Source organism: Chenopodium album, chromosome 27 (assembly GCF_948465745.1).
Source record: "Chenopodium album chromosome 27, dcCheAlbu1.1, whole genome shotgun sequence".
NCBI lineage: Eukaryota > Viridiplantae > Streptophyta > Magnoliopsida > Caryophyllales > Amaranthaceae > Chenopodium > Chenopodium album.
Window position 1 is genome coordinate 263432 of NC_137860.1, and position 23767 is coordinate 287198.

Below are 23767 nucleotides of genomic sequence, written 5' to 3' on the forward strand. Positions count from 1 at the left end.
GGCCAAACAAGTATATACTATGTATATTGTTTTAAATCTGTTTTTCACAATAGCGTCCACTACTTAGACTCGGTTTCAAGGTTCGATATTGTATTTGCCAATATAAAATTGTTAACGTTGTTGGCATTTCTAATGAAAACTCATATGGCATTAACACTTTAACGGTTCTATATATAAAATCGAACATTGTTCTCGATTTTATAATGTAATATATTGAACCTTAAAATCAAACCTACATGAACAATACTATAAGATTTTTTTTTTTTTTAAATCGACTTATATAATAAACTAAATTAGGTTCAGTGTAATTACTCCATATTTTCTGTAGATAAATTTATTAGTACGATAAAAATAATAATAATAAATTGCTTAGTATATGCGGTTGGAAACGCTCAATCAAAAGAGGCAAATAATGATCTTGTGCAACAAGATTGTTTAAATAGTTTAGTATCCCTCTAAATTATGTTTTATGAAAAGAGAAGAAAAATCATAATCTTAATTAAATTCTACTCTACTCTACTCTATTCTATAAATAGTCCATACTAAATTAGTTGATGTAGATGGATTAATTCATTACATTACTATTCGCTTTACTAAAATGAAAAAAAGCAATTATATTGGAGTTTTTTGTAGTCCATTTTTCCTTAAAAAAAGGTGTAGTCCATTTTTGTAACTGAATTATGTTTTTGACAAATTCTTCAATTTATAATATAGTGATTTCTAAAAAATATAAATCGAAATTTTTGTATAATGTTTATTATGAGTATATGTAATCAAGATTATATTCATACAAAATATTTCACCGAAATTACATTTTCTTAAAAAATACTTCGTGTTATTTATTTCCTTGATAATATTTCCAACAAAATATTCCAACTATTGTTAATTGTGTATTAACATAGGAAATTATAGGTATGTATTATTGATCATTATATGGTTGACAAATATGAACATTTTTTAAATAACTTCCTTAAATATCTCATTTTTTAAAAAATTAAAATTAAAATACTACTATGGACACCCCCAAAAAATGACATGTCATTAGTATAGTGTCTTTTAATATCTTTATTGATGATTGATTGATTAGTTCGCATTAAAATCGTAAAGGTCAATGAAAGTGAGGGATAGCTCAAGTGGTTACAGTTTTCTTCGGTTCCAGAAGATCTGGAATCGATTATCACCCCCTCTTTGTAGCTCTTTAATAAAAAAAAAATAAAAATAACAATTAAAAAAAGAGACTTGCGTGGACCTGAAATTTATACACACGCAACTGACATTATGTTGAGCATAGTGACCCTTGTTTTTAACATAATAACCTTATTTTTTACATAGTAACTTTTATTAAAACTTGTATAACGTTTAATATTATTGTAAACTTTATTACGAAATTATTATCCTAATTTTAACATAGTAACATTTATTATTCATATTGACCGGTATATAAAATACTTCATTAAAAAAAATAAACCTCTTATAGCCTATATATTATCAAAATGATTTTTTTTTTTTTTGAAAGATACCAAAAAGACTTTTATTTCAACATAGTGACTTTATTTTTATTATAGTGACTTTTTTTTATTAATAAAACAATCATAGTTTCTTTAATATTGATCCACAATAAATTAATGTGAATCAGGTTCATTTAAGAATTTGTAAAAAAAAAAAAAATGTAAATGTGATTGGTAATAAAAATCCAAATTCCCTAAATAAAATTATAAACATTAAACTGGGTTTTGGGGCTTTTCACTTGAAATTAATAAGCTGCACCTCTCTCACTCTCTCTAGTCTCTACTCCATTGAAGGGGTACTCTGATTTCTCCATTGAAGTGGCTTGCTTCACTGAAACAGTTTCTCAGGTAAAAAAATTTCCTATTTTTAATTATCAAATATCAATTTCACAGTCTAGATAGGTTTTTCAGTTTCACATTATCGTTAATTAACGACCGATTTTGTTACTGCAAAATTTATAACTGTATATGCAATTTACGCTGAGCAAGAATAATATATGGTATGTTTTTTAGGGTAATTTGATTATTGTGTCGAAATTAATTGGTAATCTGTTGCAGGCCAAACCTTTACTGTTAAGACGGAACTATGATAATGGAGCTTTATGAGCTACTATTAGCTCCAAACAAGCTTATTTATGATAGTAATGTAAATTGTTTTGTATGAAGCCACTGATTGATAATAATATGTACGGAGTAGTTTATATGGTAGAGTTGATCAAAACCCGCTAACTTTGATTCTTTATACTTAAATCTGATATTCTGGGAGTCCATCAGATAAGAGGATGTTGAATTGCCATTATGGGGTTTTAGTGAATGTGGTGTTGAGCATTGGCCCCTACTTGTAAAGTTGTAAGAGTGGTGATCGAAGAGACAATGAGTTTATGGGATGAAAAACGAAGAATTAGAGTTTTAGAAGGAAGATGGTTTGATTGATTAAATGACTTGGGTTATTGATTTTACTTAGGGCGCGTCAAAAGCTTTTTGCAAACCTTAGGAATACATGCTGTGTTTCTAATAATACGCAGGAAATTCATAAATTACTCCCACTTTGCACCAATTTAAGATATATTTGCCGAGGCACAAACATTGTAAGATCTGCTATCAACAACTATAATGGTCTTCTATATACTCTGAGGATATAAAAAACTTTACTAAGATATCAAAACATTAGGATCCTCGTGTTTTCAAGCTTAGGGATATTAAAAACTATACTAAGATATCAAAACTTTAACTCTCTTGTAAATGAATAAAAAAAAAGGGCTAAATCTGTACATCGTAGTTGCTTTGTACTGTATTATTGTTTGTGATTTAAGTAATCAGCTGTTGAGAGTCACACAGCACTATATCTTTTTTTTTTTTTTCCTTCAAGAACCCAAATCAAAATGTAAAAATACTAATTTAAAAAACTCATAATTTCATATCACTTATAAACCAAAAACTGCAAAAGTACATCTGGCATGGTATACTTTACAGTTTAGGCTGTACATTGCAAAGTTGTATATTGTGTTGCTAAAGTTATTATCTTATCATCTTGAATATCATATTAGTCACATTTTTGGCTTGGCCTTTAAGGCAAATCAATCTCTCTAATTTAGATATACTATGCAGGTTTTTGCCTACATTTTGGTGGCTGAAATGGGTGTATATGCATGTTGAGCTCTTAATTTTTTATTTGCGATATTTCCGGTGACAGTTGGATGATTCAACTTTTGGTGTTCACCAGGTTCGGTTCATATTTTTTGAGAATTACTATTTGTCTATCCTTCTCTCTCCCTCGTAATTATTCCTAAATAAGTCTTGTTGATATTACTGTTTGTCTATCCTTTTCTCTCCCTCGTAATTATTCCTAAATAAGACTTGTTGATATTACTGTTTGTCTATCCTTCTCTCTCCCTCGTAATTTGCTCCTTAATGCTGTCATAATTAGCTCTGTTAAATTGCTGATATTTTCATTGCTGGGCTGATTCCTGATTAGTCTTAATGCAGATCATCACCATATCAGCCTAGAACTTGGCAAAGGCTTTGGCGCCATTGCCTGTCAAAATCAACAATATCAAATCCTTTGCAGGCATCATCAAATGGCTTTGAAAATAAGGATAAAAAGGTGGACATTGAGGATCTATTCAGGCTCTGCTTCAGTGCACACGTTGTTAAGAGAGTTCATGCCCTTCTTGTGGTCTCTGGAACAGCTCAAAGTATATATGTGAGCACTAGGCTTATTAATCTTTATGCTTATCACGGAGAGTTGGCTTTTGCTCGTAAAACTTTTGGCAATATCACTTCAAAAGATGCTTACACTTGGAATTCAATGATAGCTGCATATGTGCGCACTGGCTCTTGCAGTGAAGCGTTGAATTGCTTCAATGAGCTGATATTATCCGCGACGGTTCTGCCTGATAATTACACCTTCCCTCCTATCCTGAAGGCTTGTCAGAGCCTTTTGGATGGACAGAAAATTCACTGTAGGGTTCTCAAAGTTGGTTTTTTGTGGGATGTTTTTGTGGCTGCTTCTTTGATTCATATGTATTCCAGATTTGGTCTTGTGGCTGATGCAGAAAACATTTTCATTTATATGCCATTCCGGGATTCAGCTTCTTGGAATGCCATGATTTCTGGATTGTGCCTGAATGGTTATGTGGAAAAAGCATTAGAAGTTGTCAATGAAATGAGATTGGAAGGCATACATTTGGACCCTGTAACTATAGCTAGTATTCTTCCTGTTTGTGCTTTCGTTGGTGACTTCTTCAGTGGTATTATGATCCATGTATATGCCATAAAGCATGGTCTAGAGCATGAGGTCTTTGTTTCCAATGCTTTGATTAATATGTATGCAAAATTTGGTTATCTGCAGCAGGCACAGGAGGTTTTTGATAAGATGTTAGCTAAAGATAGAGTCTCATGGAACTCTATTATATCTGCATATGAGCAGAATGAAAATGGTATCTCTGCTATTAGATTTTTTAGAGGGATGCAGTGCCATGGACTAAAGCCTGACATATTGACACTTGTGAGTCTTGCCGCAAGTGTTGCTCAACTTGGGGATTGTCAAAATGGCAGACTGCTTCATGGGTTTATCGTAAGGAGAGCTTATCTTATGGGTAATGTCATTATGGGAAATGCTCTTCTGGACATGTATGCTAAATTAGGGATCTTAGATTATGCACAGAAGGTTTTTCATGAGATGCCTAAAAAAGATATTATTTCATGGAACACTTTGATCTCAGGCTACACCCAGAATGGCCTTGCAAGTGAAGCTTCAGAAGCATTCTCTGAGCTAGAATCCTGCATGGAAGTAACACCCAACCAAGGAACCTGGGTGAGTGTGCTACCAGCTTATTCTCATCTAGGGGCTTTGCAACAAGGTATGAAAATTCATGGCCGTGTCATTAAGATGTCTCTTCACTTGGATACATATGTAGGTACTTGTTTAATTGACTTGTATGGGAAATGTGGTAGATTAGATATTGCATTATCCTTATTCTATGAGGTTCCAAGTATGAGCTCTGTGACTTGGAACGCCATTATATCCTGCCATGGGATCCATGGACATGTTGAGACATGTTTAAATCTTTTCGAAGAAATGCTGCAGGAAGGTGTGGTTCCAGATCATGTGACTTTCTTAGCATTATTGTCCGCTTGCAGCCATACAGGACTTGTTGACAAAGGTCAATGGTGCTTCCATTTAATGCAAGATAAATTTGGAATCAAACCTAATTTAAGGCACTATGGTTGCATGGTAGATATGCTTGGCAGAGCTGGGTTACTAGAGAAGGCATATAATTTTATCAAGGATATGAAAGTGCAGCCAGATTCTTCTGTTTGGGGTGCTCTGCTTGCTGCTTGTCGAACACATGGAAACGTTGAACTGGCGAAATATGCTTCTGATCAGCTGTTTTCCATTGATTCAGAAAATGTAGGATACTATGTTTTGATGTCAAATATTTATGCAAATGTGGGGAAATGGGAAGGGGTTAATGAGATGAGATCATCGGCTTTGGGCAGAGGATTGAAGAAGACTCCAGGCTGGAGCTCCGTCGAAGTGTGCAACAAAATTGATGTTTTCTACACCGGTAACAAGTCTCACCCTGAGTATGATCAGATCTACAGTGAGTTGAACTCTCTAACTGATAAAGTAAAGAGGCTTGGGTATGTTCCAGACTATAGTTTTGTGCTACAGGATGTGGAGGAGGACGAGAAGGAACATATTCTTTCAAGTCACAATGAAAGATTGGCTATTGCTTATGCATTGATTAGCACTCCTTCAAAAAGTGTTATTAGGATTTTCAAAAATTTGAGAGTTTGTGGAGATTGCCACAATTGGACCAAGTTTGTTTCTAAAATTTCTGAGAGGGAAATTATTGTGAGGGATTCTAATCGTTTCCATCACTTCAAGGATGGGGCTTGCTCATGTAGGGATTATTGGTGAAGCTGATATACTTTTGTTTATGTCAATTTCCATTGCTTATCCCACTGGTTGATATTGAGTATTTCAATGCTGTCATGTTAGTCTCTTTTCTGGGGAAGGAGGAAAAAAATATCTAACTTAGCTTCTGATGGCTCAAATATTATGTCATATATCCATTGGCACCTCTGTCAAAGAAGATATTATAAGCTTGAGGATAATGGTTAGGATCGTGCTGCTAATCGTCATAGGTATCCACTTTCATGGTATTGCACTGTACCTGCTAGAAGTTAATAATGATTAAATACTTCTTCCCATTTTTCCCAAAGTTTTGAGTGCTGTTACATATTTATATTTTTGACCTGATGATCAATACAACTATTTATTTCAGTTTTGAGAAACTCTGGGAAGATGCCTTCACATATATACATGTATTCCCTTTGAAGATTTTTAACTTAATTTTTGGCCCCAAAACACTGTAACAAACACTAGTTGCCACTTTTCGCAATGTGGCATGCTGCAGAAGGGCGCCCATGCCATTTACTATGTCTCTGGTGGAAAACGCAGGTTGCGGTCCATTGATGTAATTTCTTTCAAACCCGGACAGGGTGATATATCTTTTCCTCCTTTATAAGGTATTTCAGAGTTTTCATTTTTTAGTACAATATTACATACACTTTTATTTGGTGTAGAGCTACAAAGGATTATGTTATAGATGGGATCATGGAGTACCATCAAATTTTTGGCACCACCCCTCAAGAATTTACTATCAACGATATATATCTTCAATAGATTAATTTATTGTGGAAATAAAAAGAGAGTTCCTCACGGTTTATTATGTAGATTTGTATTTTGCTAGCTTGATGTTGTTAAATTTTCTTCCTGCTTTAAGAATGGTGAAGTCTGTTGTTGCTTCTTAGTTGATTGAGTGATTGTTGGATGTTTAGTGGTATTTTTAGTGTTTATTTAGCTAAGACAGAAATTTTTTAGTGGAAATGGAAACCATTAGAAAGACATTGGGTGGATAATTCAACCATTTGAAATGCCTGCTCAAGCTTTGCTGATTTTATTTCTGCTTTGAATGAGGCAAACTCATAGTAATTTTGTGTTTATATGGCTATTTGAATTGAGTTGAGTGATATTTTAGCTGATATAATATGCTGTGATTTCTAAAATCACAGCATTGTGGTTCAATATTTATCTTTTCGCGTTCCTTTTATGCCCTTAACAGATTTATTATTACTGATGGTTAGCCGTTAGTATGCTGTTTTGGCACAATCAAATTAATTATATTATATTATCATTAATTAAGTAAAAGTAGAAAGGATGCGTGTGGCAAGCATCAGAAAAAGTTTGTGCCTATATCAAAAGCGTCATTTAAGCAGCTAGTGATGATGAAAATGGTATAGATTAATAATAGATGACGGATTCCTTCTTGTTACAAAGTAAGAGCCAAAAATAAAAGACTTTTTTTTTAACAAGCCAAAAACAAATTCTCTTTAATTGTATTTGCTATGCATGTGTTTGCATACGTGGTAACAATATTCTCCTTTCAAATAAAATATCTGACATAATAATACCAAACCTCCAAAAAGGATAGTGTTTATTCTTTCCCAAAAAAAAAAAAAAAAAAAAAAAAAAGATGGTGTTTATGACTGTGTTCTTAGTCATCTGTGATGAAGTGGATAATAGGTCCATCTTATCACTTCCCAACAAACTGCGCATCTAATGCTGATTATTAGCTTAGGAATCAAAGTCTTTTATTTGTTTTCATTCATCCTAAGCCTTCCACCTTCATTATCACACTCTCCTCTCTCTTTTGCATTCATCCACAACCAGATAGAGATGTCGCCTAATTCATCACATCAGGATGCCGCCTCCTACAGCAGCAGTAGCCGCGACTACCTTCCCACCCTCCTGGAAGCAGCCAGACCATTCCTCCGTGGTGAGTTGGAAAACATTGATGCCAAACTCCCTTCCTTGATGGCGGTGCTTCGATCTGTTGGTGCAGGGGAGTGCTGGCATAAGCATGGTAGCTTCCTTGAACACCTTTTCGACATGTACCGTATACTCAAACTCTGGGGTGCTTCTGATGCTGTCTGCCTTTGTGGCCTCTTTCACTCTGCCTACTCCAACTCTTATGTCAATCTTGCCATCTTTGATCCCTCTACTGGCCGTCAAACTGTCCGTGATTATGTTGGAGATGCAGCCGAGAGCCTCATCCACCTCTTCTGCATCGTTCCTAGGCAACCCCTCATCCATGATCATCTCATATTCCATTACTCTGATTCTGAACTCATTGAGCACTTGAAAATGTCTGAGAACTCACTTCGAGATATCAAAGAGAAAGGATTGTCGAGTAGAGATGAAAAGTGGAGGCAGAAGATCGATTCTTTGGTTCCTGAAGATGGGGTGGTGGTGAAACACATTAAAACAGGGGAAGATATCAGGGTTTCTAGAAGAATTGTCGCGATTTTTGTTTTAATGACTATAGCTGACTTCAGTGATCAGCTATTTAGCTTCCAGGATGTCTTGTTTGATAACTCTAATGGCCGACTTGAATTTTCTGGGAATAATATTCAATCCTTGTGGCCCGGAGATGGTAAGCCAGGGCTTTGGCTGAACTCACTATCAAAGATGGGGGGAGTTTATATGCTACTTGTGAGGGAAGAAGAGATTATGATGGAGGAGAGAAAAAAGACAGGTGATGGAATGACAAAGGTATTAGAAGGAAGAGATGAAGATTTAGAGCTGGTTGTACCGCCAATTTTCGACAATTGCACAAAAGTTTTGAAGGCAGAGGACCAAATAGAAGCAAGAGACTTATACTGGGAAGCTGTATGTGAGCATGGAAAGATAGGGATGGAAAAGGCAGAGGAATTGCTGTTAAAGAGCATTGAAAAGAACCCTTTTGTTGGGGAGCCTCGTGTGGTTCTAAGTCAGCTGTATCTGGGCAAGGAAAGGTTCGAGGAAGCGGAACAACAGGCGGAAAGAGGGCTGATTCTTCTGCTGGAATGGGGAAGTCCATGGGATAAGAGGATGTCTTGGGAAGGTTGGATTGCATGGGCAAGAGTTATGCTCATGAAATCCAAGGAAAGGTCTTGGCCTCACACTTCCTGGGGCATCCTTAACTTGGGCCTTGTAAGATAATTTTTAATCAATTAATTACTGCTAATATTTATTTATGTACCTAATAAAGCTTTAATATGGTTTGATGCTTATGATCAAATTTCTAGCTGAGTAATCCAATGAGATAATGTCAGAAAATGAGAAAATAAATATTTCCTTAGAATTGTTTCAAGTCATCCTGCATTCCTGCTAGTGTGTGCCACTCTAATTATAAGGTGTGACAATTTGGCTATTATGTTATGGTTTGTAACTTTCTTTCATATGGTCTGTTCCAGTTTAAGAGAAGAACCTTGACGACGGCCTTGTGTATTTGTATAAGATTAATCTGCTAGATTCGTGTTGATTTGTGCTTTCAAAATATTATATTTTCTAATTATTTTTTTATTTAGGAATTCTAATTAATTTTTAATCACACTTAATTCACGATATCATTGCTTAAGATAGTATCAATTGGATTGGATAAACACCAAGAAACGAGCTCCTTAAATTAAGGAGAGAATTTTTTAAAAAAAATTATCTGCAAATTATTAGTACTATAATTATGGCTTTATTTAAAAAAATAAAAGCTAAATTTGGGGGTGGGGGGGGGGTGGGGGGGGGGGGGAACGCCTTTTGTTATGAATTTGCTCAGAAATTCAATTGCACTTGAGCAAATAGTCATTGTGACAAATGATATCTCCAAGTGGAGGTGTGAGACTGTGAGCCAAAGTTGGACTTGTTGTATGGAATACATCCAACTGCAGAACTCATAATCTTATTATTTTTGGGTAAAGGCAAAATTGGAATAAAATATATTTCATCCTCTATAATAGATTCAAATTTAAATGAATCACCCTTCGTTTTGCATATAAAATAAATACTTCCTCCAATTATGAATAATTGACACAGTTTGATCAGTCATACATGTCATTTTGTAAATTTGACCGTCAATAATCAATATATGAAAAATACATTACTAAAACCTACGAAAATGATACAATGAAAACACAAGTACATGTTAATATAAATTGATAACAATTTAAACAATAACATTTGAGTTTTTTTTATATAATTAGTATAAATATACGGTTAAGATTAATAGATAAATAGTGCAAATGTTAAATTGTTTCAATTATTCAAAAACAAAGGGAGTAAAAGGATAATGAAGTACTCTGTATTAAATAGCTACAATACTAATCTCAATTAACACATTACATTTTCTTATTACTCGCTTCTTTTTTGAACGATAGAATAATAACTCTCTCAGTAAAAATTAGGTGAAGTGAACATACAAAGCTTTAATTATCAACCGATCATAAATTAATTGTTACATGTCTACTCATATGTGTGGAAATGTCGTTTGCACTTGCATTTTCAAATACGTAGTATAAAAATTAAAAACAACACGAATGAATCTCGATAATTTTTATAGCTTATAAGTAACCAAATTACAATTTGAAGGACGATGTAGCTTGTAACAAATTAACAAAATTTTCCTAGACAAAATACAAGCTAATAGTAATAAATTGCGTTCATAAAGTCCTAGTAAGAGTATTGAAAAAGTGGTCGATCTTTGAAATTGGAAAGGGTAAACAGTGGCAAATATGTGAGAGAGTTTAGCTAGATCAGATGTGCCTTTGTATTTCCGCTCATCGTGGTTGATTGGCACTTCACATAACATATGAAAATGATAGCTCCAAAATTTGAAAATATAGTGCGCTCCAACGTTCTAGTTGAAATTACATTCCTCGTGAATTTTTGTTTTTCATCAAACGGTCAGGACAATTGGATATATGATTGATTATTCATGTGAACAAAATTTAATCACCCCGCTTTTCATCTCAATATTTGTTTCAACTCTTTAAAATGATGGATCATTGGCTAGCAATTTTCATCACTTAATAAACACTCCCACCAAATGGACTTATAATTCTCATCTCCTTCATTCTTTTGATTCTCTCTTTGGCCTTGCTTTTTTCACAAAATCGAATTAAAACCCGCTTGGCAAAATGCAGATTCTGAGATGGGTTCTGATGCTCCTGCTGATTATTTCTTTCTCTGGTCAGTTGTCGAAATCCGAAAGGACTGAGGCAACTGGCTCAGGCTGTAATGCAGCTGATAGAGCTGCACTTCTTAGCTTTAAAGCCAAGATAATGAGGGACACAACTGGCATTCTCGAGTCGTGGGTGGGCGCAGATTGCTGTGGAGGAAGCTGGGAAGGTGTTGGGTGTAATCCGGCTACTGGAAGAGTCACTTCTTTGGTGCTGCAGAATCCTTCTAGCGGTGGTGCTGCTGATGACATTTACATGGAGGGCACCTTGTCACCTGCTTTAGGCAACTTGCAATTTCTTGAGGTGCTCGTGATCAGTGGGATGAACCGCATTAGAGGAAACATTCCGAATACTCTCTCCAGTTTAAGACACTTATCCCAGCTTGTCCTGGAGGGAAACTCACTCGTAGGACCTATCCCTTCAGCCATCAGTCGTCTTTCTACTCTTAAGACCCTCTTGTTAGATGGCAATCGTCTGAGGGGTCGCATCCCTCCTAGCTTAGGAAACCTTAAGGGCCTCCTCCAGCTCAATTTAGCAAAAAATTATCTTGCAGGTGCAATCCCACCTACCTTTAAAAACTTTCAGAGCTTGCAGTTTCTTGATTTTAGTCACAATTTACTATCTGGGGTAATACCTGGTTTTATTGGGCAGTTTCATAATCTGACTTTTGTCAATCTTTCTAATAACCAGCTCTCTGGTCCAATACCCATATCACTTTGCAGTCTTACTGCACTTTCAGATGTTTCCCTGAGCAACAACCAGCTCACTGGAAGGATTCCTGAGCAAATTAGTGGCCTTAAATCTCTCACCAGTCTTTCCCTTGGTAACAATCATCTTACAGGCCAAATACCTGCATCTCTAGCTAGATTACAGAATTTATGGAACCTGAATTTGTCAAGAAATGCTCTCTCAAATCCTTTGCCAAGTACCCTTGCCAAAGGCTTGCCTTCTTTGCTGTCAATTGACCTGTCCTACAACCATTTCAACTTAGGGTCAGTTCCGAATTGGATCAGGACCAGAGAGCTTACTGCAGTCCATTTAGCAGGCTGTGGCCTCCGAGGGACTCTCCCAACCTTCACAACACCTACCTCTTTAACCTCCGTAGATTTTTCCAATAACCATTTCGTATATGGTATCTCTACTTTAACAAGAATGTACAGCTTGCAGTTTCTCAAGCTATCTAACAACCAACTCAAGTTGGATGTTTCTCACATTGTATTCCCAAAAGGGATATCTTCTATTGATCTCAGTTCAAACCAATTATTTGGTCCTCTCACAGCAATCCTCAATGACCACACAACCAGCTTCCTCGAGGTCATTGATGTCTCAAGGAACAGAATTTCAGGCAGTATTCCCGAATTCAGGAAAGGATTGGCCTTGAAAGTACTCAATATTGGTAGTAACAAGATTGCTGGACATATACCAAGCTCAATCTCAAACTTGATCGAATTACAGAGATTTGATATAGGTCGGAATCAAATTTCTGGAATCATTCCATCAAGTTTGGGTCTGCTAGTGAAGCTGCAATGGCTGGACTTATCTGTTAACAGCTTCACGGGAAGTATTCCAAACAGCTTGCTTGGAATCAAAAACCTGAGGCATGCAAGTTTTCGAGCAAACAGATTGTGTGGAGAGATACCACAGGGAAGACCTTTTAATATCTTTCCTGCTGCAGCATATGCCCATAACCAATGCTTGTGTGGCAAACCCTTGCCTCCTTGCAAGGGAAAGAGACCACCTAAAATTGGCCGGTAAACTAACTTAGTAAAAAGGAGTAACCTATCATCTATACCATTTTCATCTTCACTAGCTGCTCATATGATACTTTTCATATAGCAGAGTAAGAAATTGGCACGAGCTTTATCTGATGCTTGCCACAAGCATCCTACATTGTACTTTTACTTTATTATAAAACTATCTAGCTCTTTAAAGTATAGTCTATATAATTGTGTGAAAGATGCATACTAACAGTTATTGAATGATGCTAAATCTGGATTGAGTGCAGAAAATGAGAAGATAAATGTTGAACACAAATTACAAACTGAAAAAAGATGAACATTTCATTGATAACCAGCATTCAGCATAACATCAATTATAGGAAACACCTACTGTTTTCAAAGAGATTCATAAACTACCTCTATACTTCACTAGCCATAAACAACACCCAAATTTACAAGCTACCCGTAACAATCACCATCCCAAAAAAAGACCTACTTCTGGAAGCCTCTAAACATCATATCGAAACACTTATGCATCTTCATCACAGAGTTCTTCAGCTTGAAGATCCTCAGGTTCCTGAACATAAGAAACGACAAGAGTTAAATGGAGACAAACACAATAAGATAATCACAAAGACAATAGTACAGTAACAATGATACCTCTGCATTATTATCAGCATTGTAAGCCTCCATTGCTTTCTCATACTCGACTTTGAGCTCAGCAGCTTTATCCAGATATGGCTTCTTCTCCTGCATGACCACCAAACCAGCACACAAATTTAGTACCCTCAACAATGCAGGAATAAACAATTGAGCTTTCATTCAAACTTCAAATTACTTCACTAAAACTAACCTCATCAGTCATGGACTTCCATTTTGCTCCAGCTTCCTTGGCAACCTTCACAACACAAATTAGATAAACTATTAAGAAACAGCAAAAGCAACAAACATTTCTGTAAAAAAAATAATAAGAGAATGGAATATGGTTTACCTCTTTCACACCCTTGGACTCGGGATGCTCCTCCTTGTACACCTTTCGGAAATCCTCCCTGTCAAAGATAATAAATAGAAGAACTTCAGCCCAACTTGACAAGCTTAGAAGGATTATAAACATTCTGCAAAGTAAGGAAACAAGGAGCATACATGAAAACAAAGTAGCCACCCATGGGGCGCTTTGGCATGTTAGGATCCTTGGCTTTGCTAAGCTTTCTCTTCTTTGACTTAGACTCAGAAGCTGCTGCAGATGATGATGGCTTCTTCCTGCAATCATGTTGAGAGAGACTGTTTATAAACAACACATTAAGAACTGTCAGATAACTATAGAATGTTCAAACACAATATCAAACCTCTCAGCTGGCTTCTTCTTAACCTCAGCCGGCTTTTCAACAACAGTCGCATCTAACAAGCAAACACACAATAAAATCAGCATATTAATTAAGTTCATCAACTGACATCATAAACGCAAAATAAAGTAAAACAAATGAAATCACAAGTCATAAACCGGCTTACCAAGGCTCATCTTGATTTTTGCCTCAATGCTGCAGTTGTGCATATCAATAAGAGCTACTGGCACACTGCTGTTGCATTCCTCACTGTCAAATGTTACAAAATAGTCTCAAATCAGACATTTACCTCATCAATACTAGAGATTACAATTTTACCAACACAACTACAACAGTATTCAATTCAATTCAACAAGCTTTATATGCATAATATTACCAATAAAATCCATCAATTACTCGACAGATATTAGTGCATTCAAGCAGGAACAAAATCAATAAGACTTGTAGCAGGCGAGACTTAAATTCAGAAAGACACATAATACATTCTAATTCACACAAAAATTGTATTCTTCATTGACAATTATAATCATCACCTTATCAACAGTTGCCACTAAATATTATCAGTCCTAGCTAAATAAACACCTAAAATACCACTAAACATTCAACAGTCGCTCCTTGAACTTAGAAGCAACAACAAATTCACCATTCTTAAAACAAGATAAAAATCCAACAGGTTTAAGCAGGCAACATACAAATCATAATAAAACGTGAGAAATTAAAACATTGTTAAAGTCTACAACATCTAACAGCGAAATGTACTCAATACAAAACCCTAAAATCTGAAAAAATTAGGGTTAAACAAGACAAATAGCAGAAAAACATAAATCAAAAAAAAAAAAAAAAGGTAAAAGGTAGGTTTAGATATAGGGAGAAAAATACCAGCGAGAGAAAGCACTGCCATCCTTAGCACGCTTAAGAGAAAGAGTAGCAGTAAGCGAAGAATCGGCATCTGGAGACTCAGCTTCAACTCTCTTCCTCTGCTTGGGCGGGTTACTGCTTGTCGATGCCATTTTTCCAACAACTTCTTCTTTTCTTTTCTTCTTCTTCTTCTTCTTCTTCTTCTAGAGAGAGAAATGAAAGATGGTGAGATCTGACAAAATCAAGAGTCGGTTTATAATGGAATTCAATTCAAGTGGAGGGAACATTTCTTTTCAATTTTAATTTTCGATTTTATTATTTTCACTTGGCGCCCAATTCAATTTTACGTCCCGCCTTGTACGTATAATCAATGGATCGCTGACTTGGCATCATTTATTGCCGTTGGATGCTTATTATTAATCGACGCTTTGGATTGGTTTGTTTCTGTTCTCGATTCACAAAACTTCCATTCCTTTTTTTAAAAAAATGGGCTCAGAGCCCAAGGCCCAACACTCAACTCAACTCTAATGTCAAGTCCAAACTGATTTTGATGTTAATAGCATGACTCCTTTAAATTTTCAAGCACATTTATGTGTTGGAAACTTGGAATAGATTATCAACTTAAATTTCTCATGTAACAAATTAAATTGTACGACTAGTATCAAACTATTAATTATTTGTGCTAATATTAAAACTTTGGGAGCAATGCTCGTACTTTGCTTCCATGAATTGAGACTATATATACGTGTAAGCCAAGGAAAAAATGGATTATATGCTGTTCATTCCAAATACATTGGTAAATTTCATACATCTGGATACCTATAATTACTCTGCTAATTTCTATGCATCTAAATTAATTTTCATCTTCAGACGACCTAGCATCGATGAAAAGCACCATTTACGTCTCTACTGTCATATACTTTCAAGTAGGCCTCTTCATCTTCATCCTACTAATAACATGAATCATTAATCAGTATGGCTAAATGATTAACAATGAGAAAATATAAGTTGATCTATTTGTTGACAAAATACGTTAATCAAGAGGGCAAATCAACATTGACATGAGTTTTGGGATGTTGTTATAAATTCAACAAGTTGAGTTGTAAATTATAGTAACGACACCATTAGTTCTCCTTACCTACTTCCTCCATACTCCATTATTGCTTCCTCCTCCTCCATCCTCCATTGAAGCTTACTCCTTCCTCCATCTTCCATTGAAGCTTCCTCCTCTTCATGATTTCATCCTGTATGGGATGATATCTGGGCATGACCGATATCTTGTGAAAACACACGACCAGGTTTTAATAATTATAGAAAAGATGCTGATATGTTACAGAAAGAAGACATGTCGGCTTGCCGAAATTCAACACGTGGCAACAGAAGCTCAACACTTGGCACAAAAGGCTCTGCATGGATGAGAGCCACCTGTCAAGGTAAACTATTATAAATAGTAGGTAAGACCTCATTAATGAGGGCATTAATTACTCTCTCTCTCTATTCTCTCTCTACTCTCTCTCTCTTACTTATCTTCTTTTCTCAAACACTTTCTGACTTTATCATCGGAGTGGTTGTCCCCGGATCACCCCGGGTTAGCTAACTTCTTCTCATTGTGTAGGTTCTCAGCTTGCCGATAGGTTCTCTTAAGGGCATAAATACTAGAAATACTTGTTGAAATTTGTGCCAAGAGCACCAAAAATGACTGAAATTTGGGTAAAAAGCGCGAAATTCTACCGCATTCTACCCCCCTTAAAGAAAACGAGTTACGCCCCCGTAACTCTACATACCTGAAACAACTCTGGGTATTTCTTTTTCATTTCATCCTCGGCCTCCCAAGTGGCTTCCTCATATTCTTGGTTAGACCACAGAACTTTTACGATCTTAACATTCTTATTGCGTGTACTACGCACCTTGCTGTCAAGAATTTTAACAGGTCTCTCTTCATAGGTTAAACTTTGATCTATCTCAATGGTTTCTGGTTGAAGCACATGGGACTTGTCTGGGATGTACCTTCTCAACTGTGATACGTGGAATACGTCATGTACTTTGCTAAGTTCCATAGGTAGAGCTAACCTATAAGCTACCTTGCCTATTCTTTGCAGTATTTCATATGGACCGATGTATTTTGGACTGAGCTTTCCTTTCTTGCCAAATCTCATAACTCCCTTCATTGGTGACACCTTTAGTAACACCTTATCGCCTATTTCAAATTCTTCTTCTCTTCGCTTTGAGTCTGCGTAACTTTTTTGGCGATCTTGAGCTGCTTGTGAAGGAGTTATGTCTTCGTCGTGTGCAATTACTAGATATATAATTGGATCAAATTATGGAGATAATTAAGTCCGGACATTTGGGTCGTCGTTTTGCCATAGCTAGAGGTACTTACGATCTTTGGACTAGTAAAATAGGCCAAAGCCCAATTGGACGGATCCTATAAGGTCACACAAAGGGGCTAGATCGAGCATTAGAGGACGAGGCCCATCATGGGCCTCATCACTCTAGGTGGCCGGCCATATGGGGCTTTGAGAGGCTATTGGGCTTCGTGCCCTAGTCTAATTATAATGAGATTATAAATAGACTAGGTGTCTAGGTTTGCATGTAAGGAATTAACTGATCATTTAGATCAAACCCTAATTAGCAAACACGAAACCAAACCCCTCTCATACTCCCTCTCTCACGTCACTCTCCTCCTCCCGGCGCCGGTGGTGTCTCGTGGTGGTGGTGGTTCGTGCGGTGGTCGGTTGTCCGAAAAGGTGGTGATCGCGGTTTTCCTCAATCACTCGACCAATCTAGTATTGGTGGACGGCTCGTTCGAATCTCGTGGACTAAGTAGAGGAGCAACACTTGGGGCTCTATTCTCTCCCTGATTTGCCTGTCGAATAGCTTCGTGGAATTCACGCTTCAAAGGTATGATTATGTGTCTTGTGTGTTATGCATGCGATTCTTGGGATTAGGTACTCTATTGAATATGATTCATATATGTTATTTCCGCTGCGTAGTACCTATAAACTCCTACAGTGGTATCAGTTAGCCTCTTGCATTAACGCGCTAGATCATAATAATACGATTATTTGATGTCCACGTTAATTTTATAATCAATTAAGAGGGAGAAATTAATTTAATTATGGTTCAATTATTATATTTAATATGATTAAACTTTTGGAATCAGTTAAATGCGATTTAATTATGCTCAAATAGCCATAAAGAGATCGAATTATGCCCTAGTATTTCGAAAATTTCGAAAACCCTAACCCTAAATTTCGAAAATTCCAAGCCCTAAAATATGATTTTTGTGCTTGATTTTGGCTTTATTCGTTTTGTTTTATGTTTCATAATTTTAATTGAATTGATTTATGCATAAAAATGTTTTATGTATGATCATAGATTTAATTTTAAATGTTAAAATTAAATTGGGATTAATTTTATGTTGAACCCTAATTTTAAAATTGAATATGATTTAATTTTAAATCTTATGGACTAATTTAATTTAATTAGGATAAGTGTTATTTTAATTAAATTAAAAACACAAAAAAAAAAAAATTTATTTTGGCCGGCAACCGCGGCTGGGTGGCGCAGCCACGGCGGCTGCCGACCAGGTGGCGTCCAAGAGGGAGGGGAAGGGAGGGCGGCGGTCTAGGGTGGCTGTGGGCAGCAGCGTGCAACCGTTGCACGGCTGCTGCCACGGCTGCAGCTCGGTGCTGCTGCTGCCTTGCGCGGCAGTGGCTGCTGCAAGGCAGCCAGCCACCGTGGCTAGCCTCGGCTGGCCACGCACGGTGGCCTGCAGCCCAGCAGAAGCAGCTCCACGCTGCTGCCCTTGCGGCAGTGGCTGCTGTCATGGCAGCCAGCCACCGTGGCTAGCTTCGGCTAGCCAACCACGGTGGCCGGCGTGGTGGTTGTGGTTTTTCAAAAAAAAAAAAATTTCTGTTTTAATATTTATTTCAGGATAATTACGAATTATTTTGGGATAAAATTGGTTTTATTTTGGATAAGTTCAAATATTTTCAAAATATGATCTTTTAGTTTAAAAGATAAAGTTGTTTTTGTTTGGATAAAATCTTTTTGTTTTAGGATAAAATCAAATATTCAAAAGTTGTTATGTTTGATATTATCCATATTTAGTTTGTTATTTTTGTAATTATCCTAAATTAAAGTGATTAATTATGGATAAGACTGATTAGGATATTCTGAGCATATTCCAAAAGGATAATAATTGATTTAAATAATGTGATTATCCCATAATTAGATTATTAGGATGTAATTGATTTTAAAATTATTTGATTGGCTAGTAATTAGGATAGAATCTCCTAAATTAGTTAGGATAATCATGGAAGATTAAATATGATTTTATCTTTCTAGATTAAAATATGATTTGATTCTATCTCATGACTAAATTAAATATATGATATTTTATGAATCGTCATGGATAATATATGATATTATCTAATTATGATTAAAATATAAGATATTTTAGGAAATGCGTTGTCTTTATTATGATCATCAGATGTTATAGTTTAGACAAGCATGTTGAGTGATTTATTATATGGCACTTTTCTAATATATGATATTATGTTGCTATATATAGACTAGTATGGCCCATAGATTCTTAAATACGATCTGCGTATCGTGATGTATTTTTGTAATCTAAATACGGTCTGCGTACCGTTGAGTATTTTCATAACTTTTATTTAATGTAAATAGAATAGTTATTTAAATGGTGTTAGCCCAAAAGAAGCCCATGAAATGAAGGCCCAAAGGAGCAAGGTGGATGGAGGTCCATGATGATTCAAGTGGGAGTTTTTTCATTTCTAGTTTTCTTAGGACTAAGGGGCCATACTACGTCACATTTATTTTATTGCATTAGTAGATTATGCATGTTTAGGTTTATTTATGTTGTTTTGATGATGCGCTAGAGTTCACTAAATAATCACAACATAATAAATCTAGATCCCAGTAATATTGAGGCAGCTTTTCCAATTAAAAACCCGATGAAACCTTTGACATTTGTGATGGGTCATGCCAAAGCTGGGCATCATAATTTTCATTGGGGAGTGGGGGTAGGACAAATTCTACACTTTTAATTGGTTATACTCAACAAGGTTACCTAAAGATAAAGTTTAGAACCTTGAAGCTAAGGGTAATAATTAAACATGTGATGGTTAATTATTCAACCAAGAGTTACAAGAGTTGTAATCAGTAAAGAGTTTACTCACCTTGAAAATGTAATGGTTGATGGCAGGGCCAAAGTCCGGTTAATCATTGCATGAATAAAGGGTCTTGGAAGCACTTAAAATTCAATTGGGGTCATTTAATTATTGAATAAAGTGTCTTAAAGTTACCAAATGAATATGTTTTGTGGTACTTTAATTTATTAAACATAATTATTAAACTTTGCCTTATTTTGACATAGATGGGTAGCCGTAATAACAATGACAGCAACGTTTACAATTTGCGACCATTCCTTGAAAAGGATAGGTTGACAGGGGAAAACTTTTCCAACTGGGAAAGAATGCTAAGGCTTGTTCTGAAATCTGAAGGTAAGGAGGATGTCATTGATACCCCATTACCAGGACCTCTGCCAGAAAATCCAACTGCGGCAGATATAAAGAAGCACAAGGAAGCTCATGATAGAGCTATGCCTATCACTTGCTTAATGATTGCTACCATGGAACCTAGTCTTCAAAAGCGTTTTGAGGACCTGGATGCCTATTCAATCATGGAAGAGCTCAAAGTTTTGTTTAAGAAACAAGCTAGAGTTGAAAGGTATGAGCTTCATCGTGAGATTATGGATTGTAGAATGGAGAAGGGTGCCACAGTTCATGATCATGTTTTCAAAATGATCGGCCTAATTCAAAGTATGGAGAAACTGGGGTACCCAATTAGTGATGATTTGGCAACAGACATCATTCTCCATTCACTTCCAGAAAGTTTCAACCAGTTTATCATGAACTTTAACATGACTGCGAGTGCAAAGACTATGAGTCAATTGCATGCAATGCTGGTTAGTGCTGAGAAACAAATCCCTAAGGAACCTAAGAAGGAAGTTCTTATGATCCAAAAGGGAAAGGGGTTCAAGAAGAAGGGGCAAAAGGCTAATGCCAAGAGCAAGGGCAAGCAAGTTGCCAAGGCTCCTGAAAAGCCTAAGGCGAATCCAAAACCCAAAGTTGCAAGTGAGAGTGAATGCTTTTACTGCAAGAAGAAGGGGCATTGGAAACGTAATTGCCAGAAATACCTTGATTTCCTCAAGAAGAAGAATGGAGCATCAACCTCAGGTATTATGTTATAAACATTTTAACTTTCACTAAGGTATGTGATACCAAGTTGCAGTGCTTAACATTATGATGTTGCGCAGGAACTGCAAGCAAGTGAAGCTAGCATGGAGATGGAGCTTGAAGGTGCACTAGAAATATTTGAGTGGCCAGAGATAGCTTCATAGTTTTAATTTCTGATTAGTTTATCATGACATTTAGAACTATTTCCATTTTGAGACAATATTTCGGTTTTCTTGTTTTGAATACTGATTTGGTTTTACTTGGCTTGGACAAATGTTGATCCATGACCAAGGTAATAAATTGTTTTCATTTTGCTAGATATGAGTTAATTTTATAACATTGATATAAGTAGATCACAAAAGTAAATTTAGATGATTCAAAGCTAACATACTTATAACAAAGTAAAGTTAGGTCACATAAATGATTTGCACATCCAAAATATGGATGGACTCTTACTCTTATATGATTATGAATCACTTGAGAATTAGAAGTCATGCTTGATAAAATGACCAAGTTACCTTTTAGTTGAAAGGGTAAAAGAGCTAAAATGACCTTTTGGAACACAAACATATGATGTGAGTGTACCATAAATTCAAAATTAGCAAGAGATTTAACTATTTCATTGCTTTTATTAACGATTTAAGTGAATATGTCGATGATTACTTAATGAAATAAAAGTTGGAATCATTGAAATGTTCAAAATTCCAAAATGAAATGTAAAATCAAGTTTGAGATAAACAATTTAGCACCACATTATGATTGTTGTAATAAATAATTAACTCAAAATAGATGATCGTCTAAAGGAATTGTTGAATTAGTTCACGATCCAGGAACATTACAATTAAAATGTATAAAGTAGGAATCAAACTTTGCTTGCCATGGTTCGATCCAAGATTTAATGATTTACAAATATCGTTTTGAGGATATGCATTAGAACAACAACAATTGCAAATATACTAAACAGAAACTTAACCAAAGCAGTAGAAAGGATGGAAATGTTCCAAAGTAATCTTTTAGGATTGAGGGAGTATGAAATCTATGTAAAATGTTTACAAAGATGACATAATAAACCCTAAATCAGAGGTATTATTCCTACAATCGCGTAGAAACAAAATGTTTGTTGCTCGCGATAGTGTCTTTATAGAAAGAAGTGTCTTCCTACAAAGCCAAGTGGGAGTAAAGTTAGATCTCGATGAGACGAGCAACAAAGGGATGTAGATAACACTACATTAGAGACGAATGCGCATGAAATCAGCTAATTTGATAAAACGTGTGTCGAAGCAAGCTAATTCAACTAGCGAGACTTCTATCGTCCTACTAGAATGAAAGGCTTCAAAGAGTTGAAGAGAATAATTCTATTGTCGCTCACACCTATCGTAGGTTACTTAGGATTAAAACAAACAGTTTGTTGGAATTCTAGTAAAAGGTGGATTCTAAAAATTTTCCTATTGGAATGGTTGGAATCCATACCTACAAGCAAGCTTTGGACAAGTGCCGACTCAGGAAATGGCTTAAAGCCAAGAAATCCAGAATGGACTCCATGTCTGTAAAGATGTGCTAGTCCATGATAGTCTTACAAATAGGGTCAAACCTATTAGTCATGTAAGCCTATTCGGATTATTTCTAGTTATGGAAATCAAAATCATCTTCATGAAATGTTCTTGATGGATGGGATGTATATGATACAACTTAAGTTTTGAATTCCAGAAATTCCTAGAAAGTTTTGCAAACTTCAGAAATTCATTTATGGATTGAAGTAAGCATTAAGGAGTTGGAATATTCATTAGGAAATCAAACAGTTTGATTACCTTGGAAGAATGAAAAGAAATCTTGTAGAAACAAGAAGTTTAGTGGGAGCAATTGGTCTTCTTAGTCTAGTATGAAGTTGACACACATTTCACATGAAATGATATATCAATACTTGAATAAGTCAAGCAATGGTTAGAAAGATTGTTTCTATATGGGAGACCTAGGAGATGTTGAGTACATATTGGGAATCAAAATCCACAAAGTGAATCTTGAAGGATGACTGGACCTAATCAAGAGACTTATGTTGATAAGATTCTTGACAAGTTCAAGATGCAAGATTCTAAGAGAGGATCTCTTCCCATGTCTCATGGTTTTACACTCAGTAAAACTCAGTGCCTTAAAAGCTAGTTGAGTTGAGTTGTAAAGGCAGTGGACCTAATGCTTTTGCAAAAGGGACCATTACATGTACCATGAAATGTACAAAGCAAGTTGTTACATATGACTTGTGCATGTGTAGCAAGTTTCAAACAAATACAGAATAAGCATACGGAAAGTTACCAAGAACAAATCCTTGAGTACTTGAGAAGCACTAAAGGAATTTTTCTAGTTTATGGTGTTAAAGATAAACAAGTTGTCAAGAGTTTTACGAATGCAAGTTCTCTCCAAACAGGCAAGATGACTCTAGATTTTGATCTAGACGCACAATTTTGTTAGTATGGAGAAGTACAGTGAGCTTGAAGAGTTCAAAGCAAAGCACTATTGCATGC

The 23767-nt window shown here is 35.8% G+C and overlaps 4 protein-coding genes across 4 annotated transcripts; 3 read left to right on the forward strand and 1 right to left on the reverse strand.

Annotated features, from left to right (window-relative positions):
- Positions 1-1727: 1727 nt before the first annotated feature.
- Positions 1728-6648, forward strand: LOC145620920 (pentatricopeptide repeat-containing protein At4g33990-like). The gene is made up of 3 exons (XM_081675661.1): positions 1728-1856; positions 3117-3231; positions 3495-6648. The coding sequence occupies exons 2-3, from the start codon at positions 3206-3208 to the stop codon at positions 5932-5934; spliced, it is 2466 nt and encodes an 821-aa protein (XP_081531787.1). The 5' UTR covers positions 1728-1856; positions 3117-3205; the 3' UTR covers positions 5935-6648.
- A 973-nt stretch (positions 6649-7621) lies between these two features.
- LOC145621149 (uncharacterized) lies at positions 7622-9423 on the forward strand. The gene has a single exon (XM_081675880.1). It carries the CDS (start codon positions 7639-7641, stop codon positions 9058-9060), a length of 1422 nt encoding a protein of 473 aa, XP_081532006.1. The 5' UTR covers positions 7622-7638; the 3' UTR covers positions 9061-9423.
- A 1497-nt stretch (positions 9424-10920) lies between these two features.
- LOC145620585 (uncharacterized) lies at positions 10921-12916 on the forward strand. The gene has a single exon (XM_081675277.1). It carries the CDS (start codon positions 11028-11030, stop codon positions 12822-12824), a length of 1797 nt encoding a protein of 598 aa, XP_081531403.1. The 5' UTR covers positions 10921-11027; the 3' UTR covers positions 12825-12916.
- A 226-nt stretch (positions 12917-13142) lies between these two features.
- LOC145620586 (high mobility group B protein 7-like) lies at positions 13143-15211 on the reverse strand. Its single transcript, XM_081675279.1, has 8 exons — positions 15010-15211; positions 14297-14379; positions 14134-14185; positions 13931-14047; positions 13779-13836; positions 13641-13685; positions 13448-13537; positions 13143-13364 (listed from the first exon to the last, which is right to left on the reverse strand). Exons 1-8 carry the CDS (start codon positions 15138-15140, stop codon positions 13317-13319), a joined length of 624 nt encoding a protein of 207 aa, XP_081531405.1. The 5' UTR covers positions 15141-15211; the 3' UTR covers positions 13143-13316.
- Between the last annotated feature and the right edge of the window lie 8556 nt (positions 15212-23767).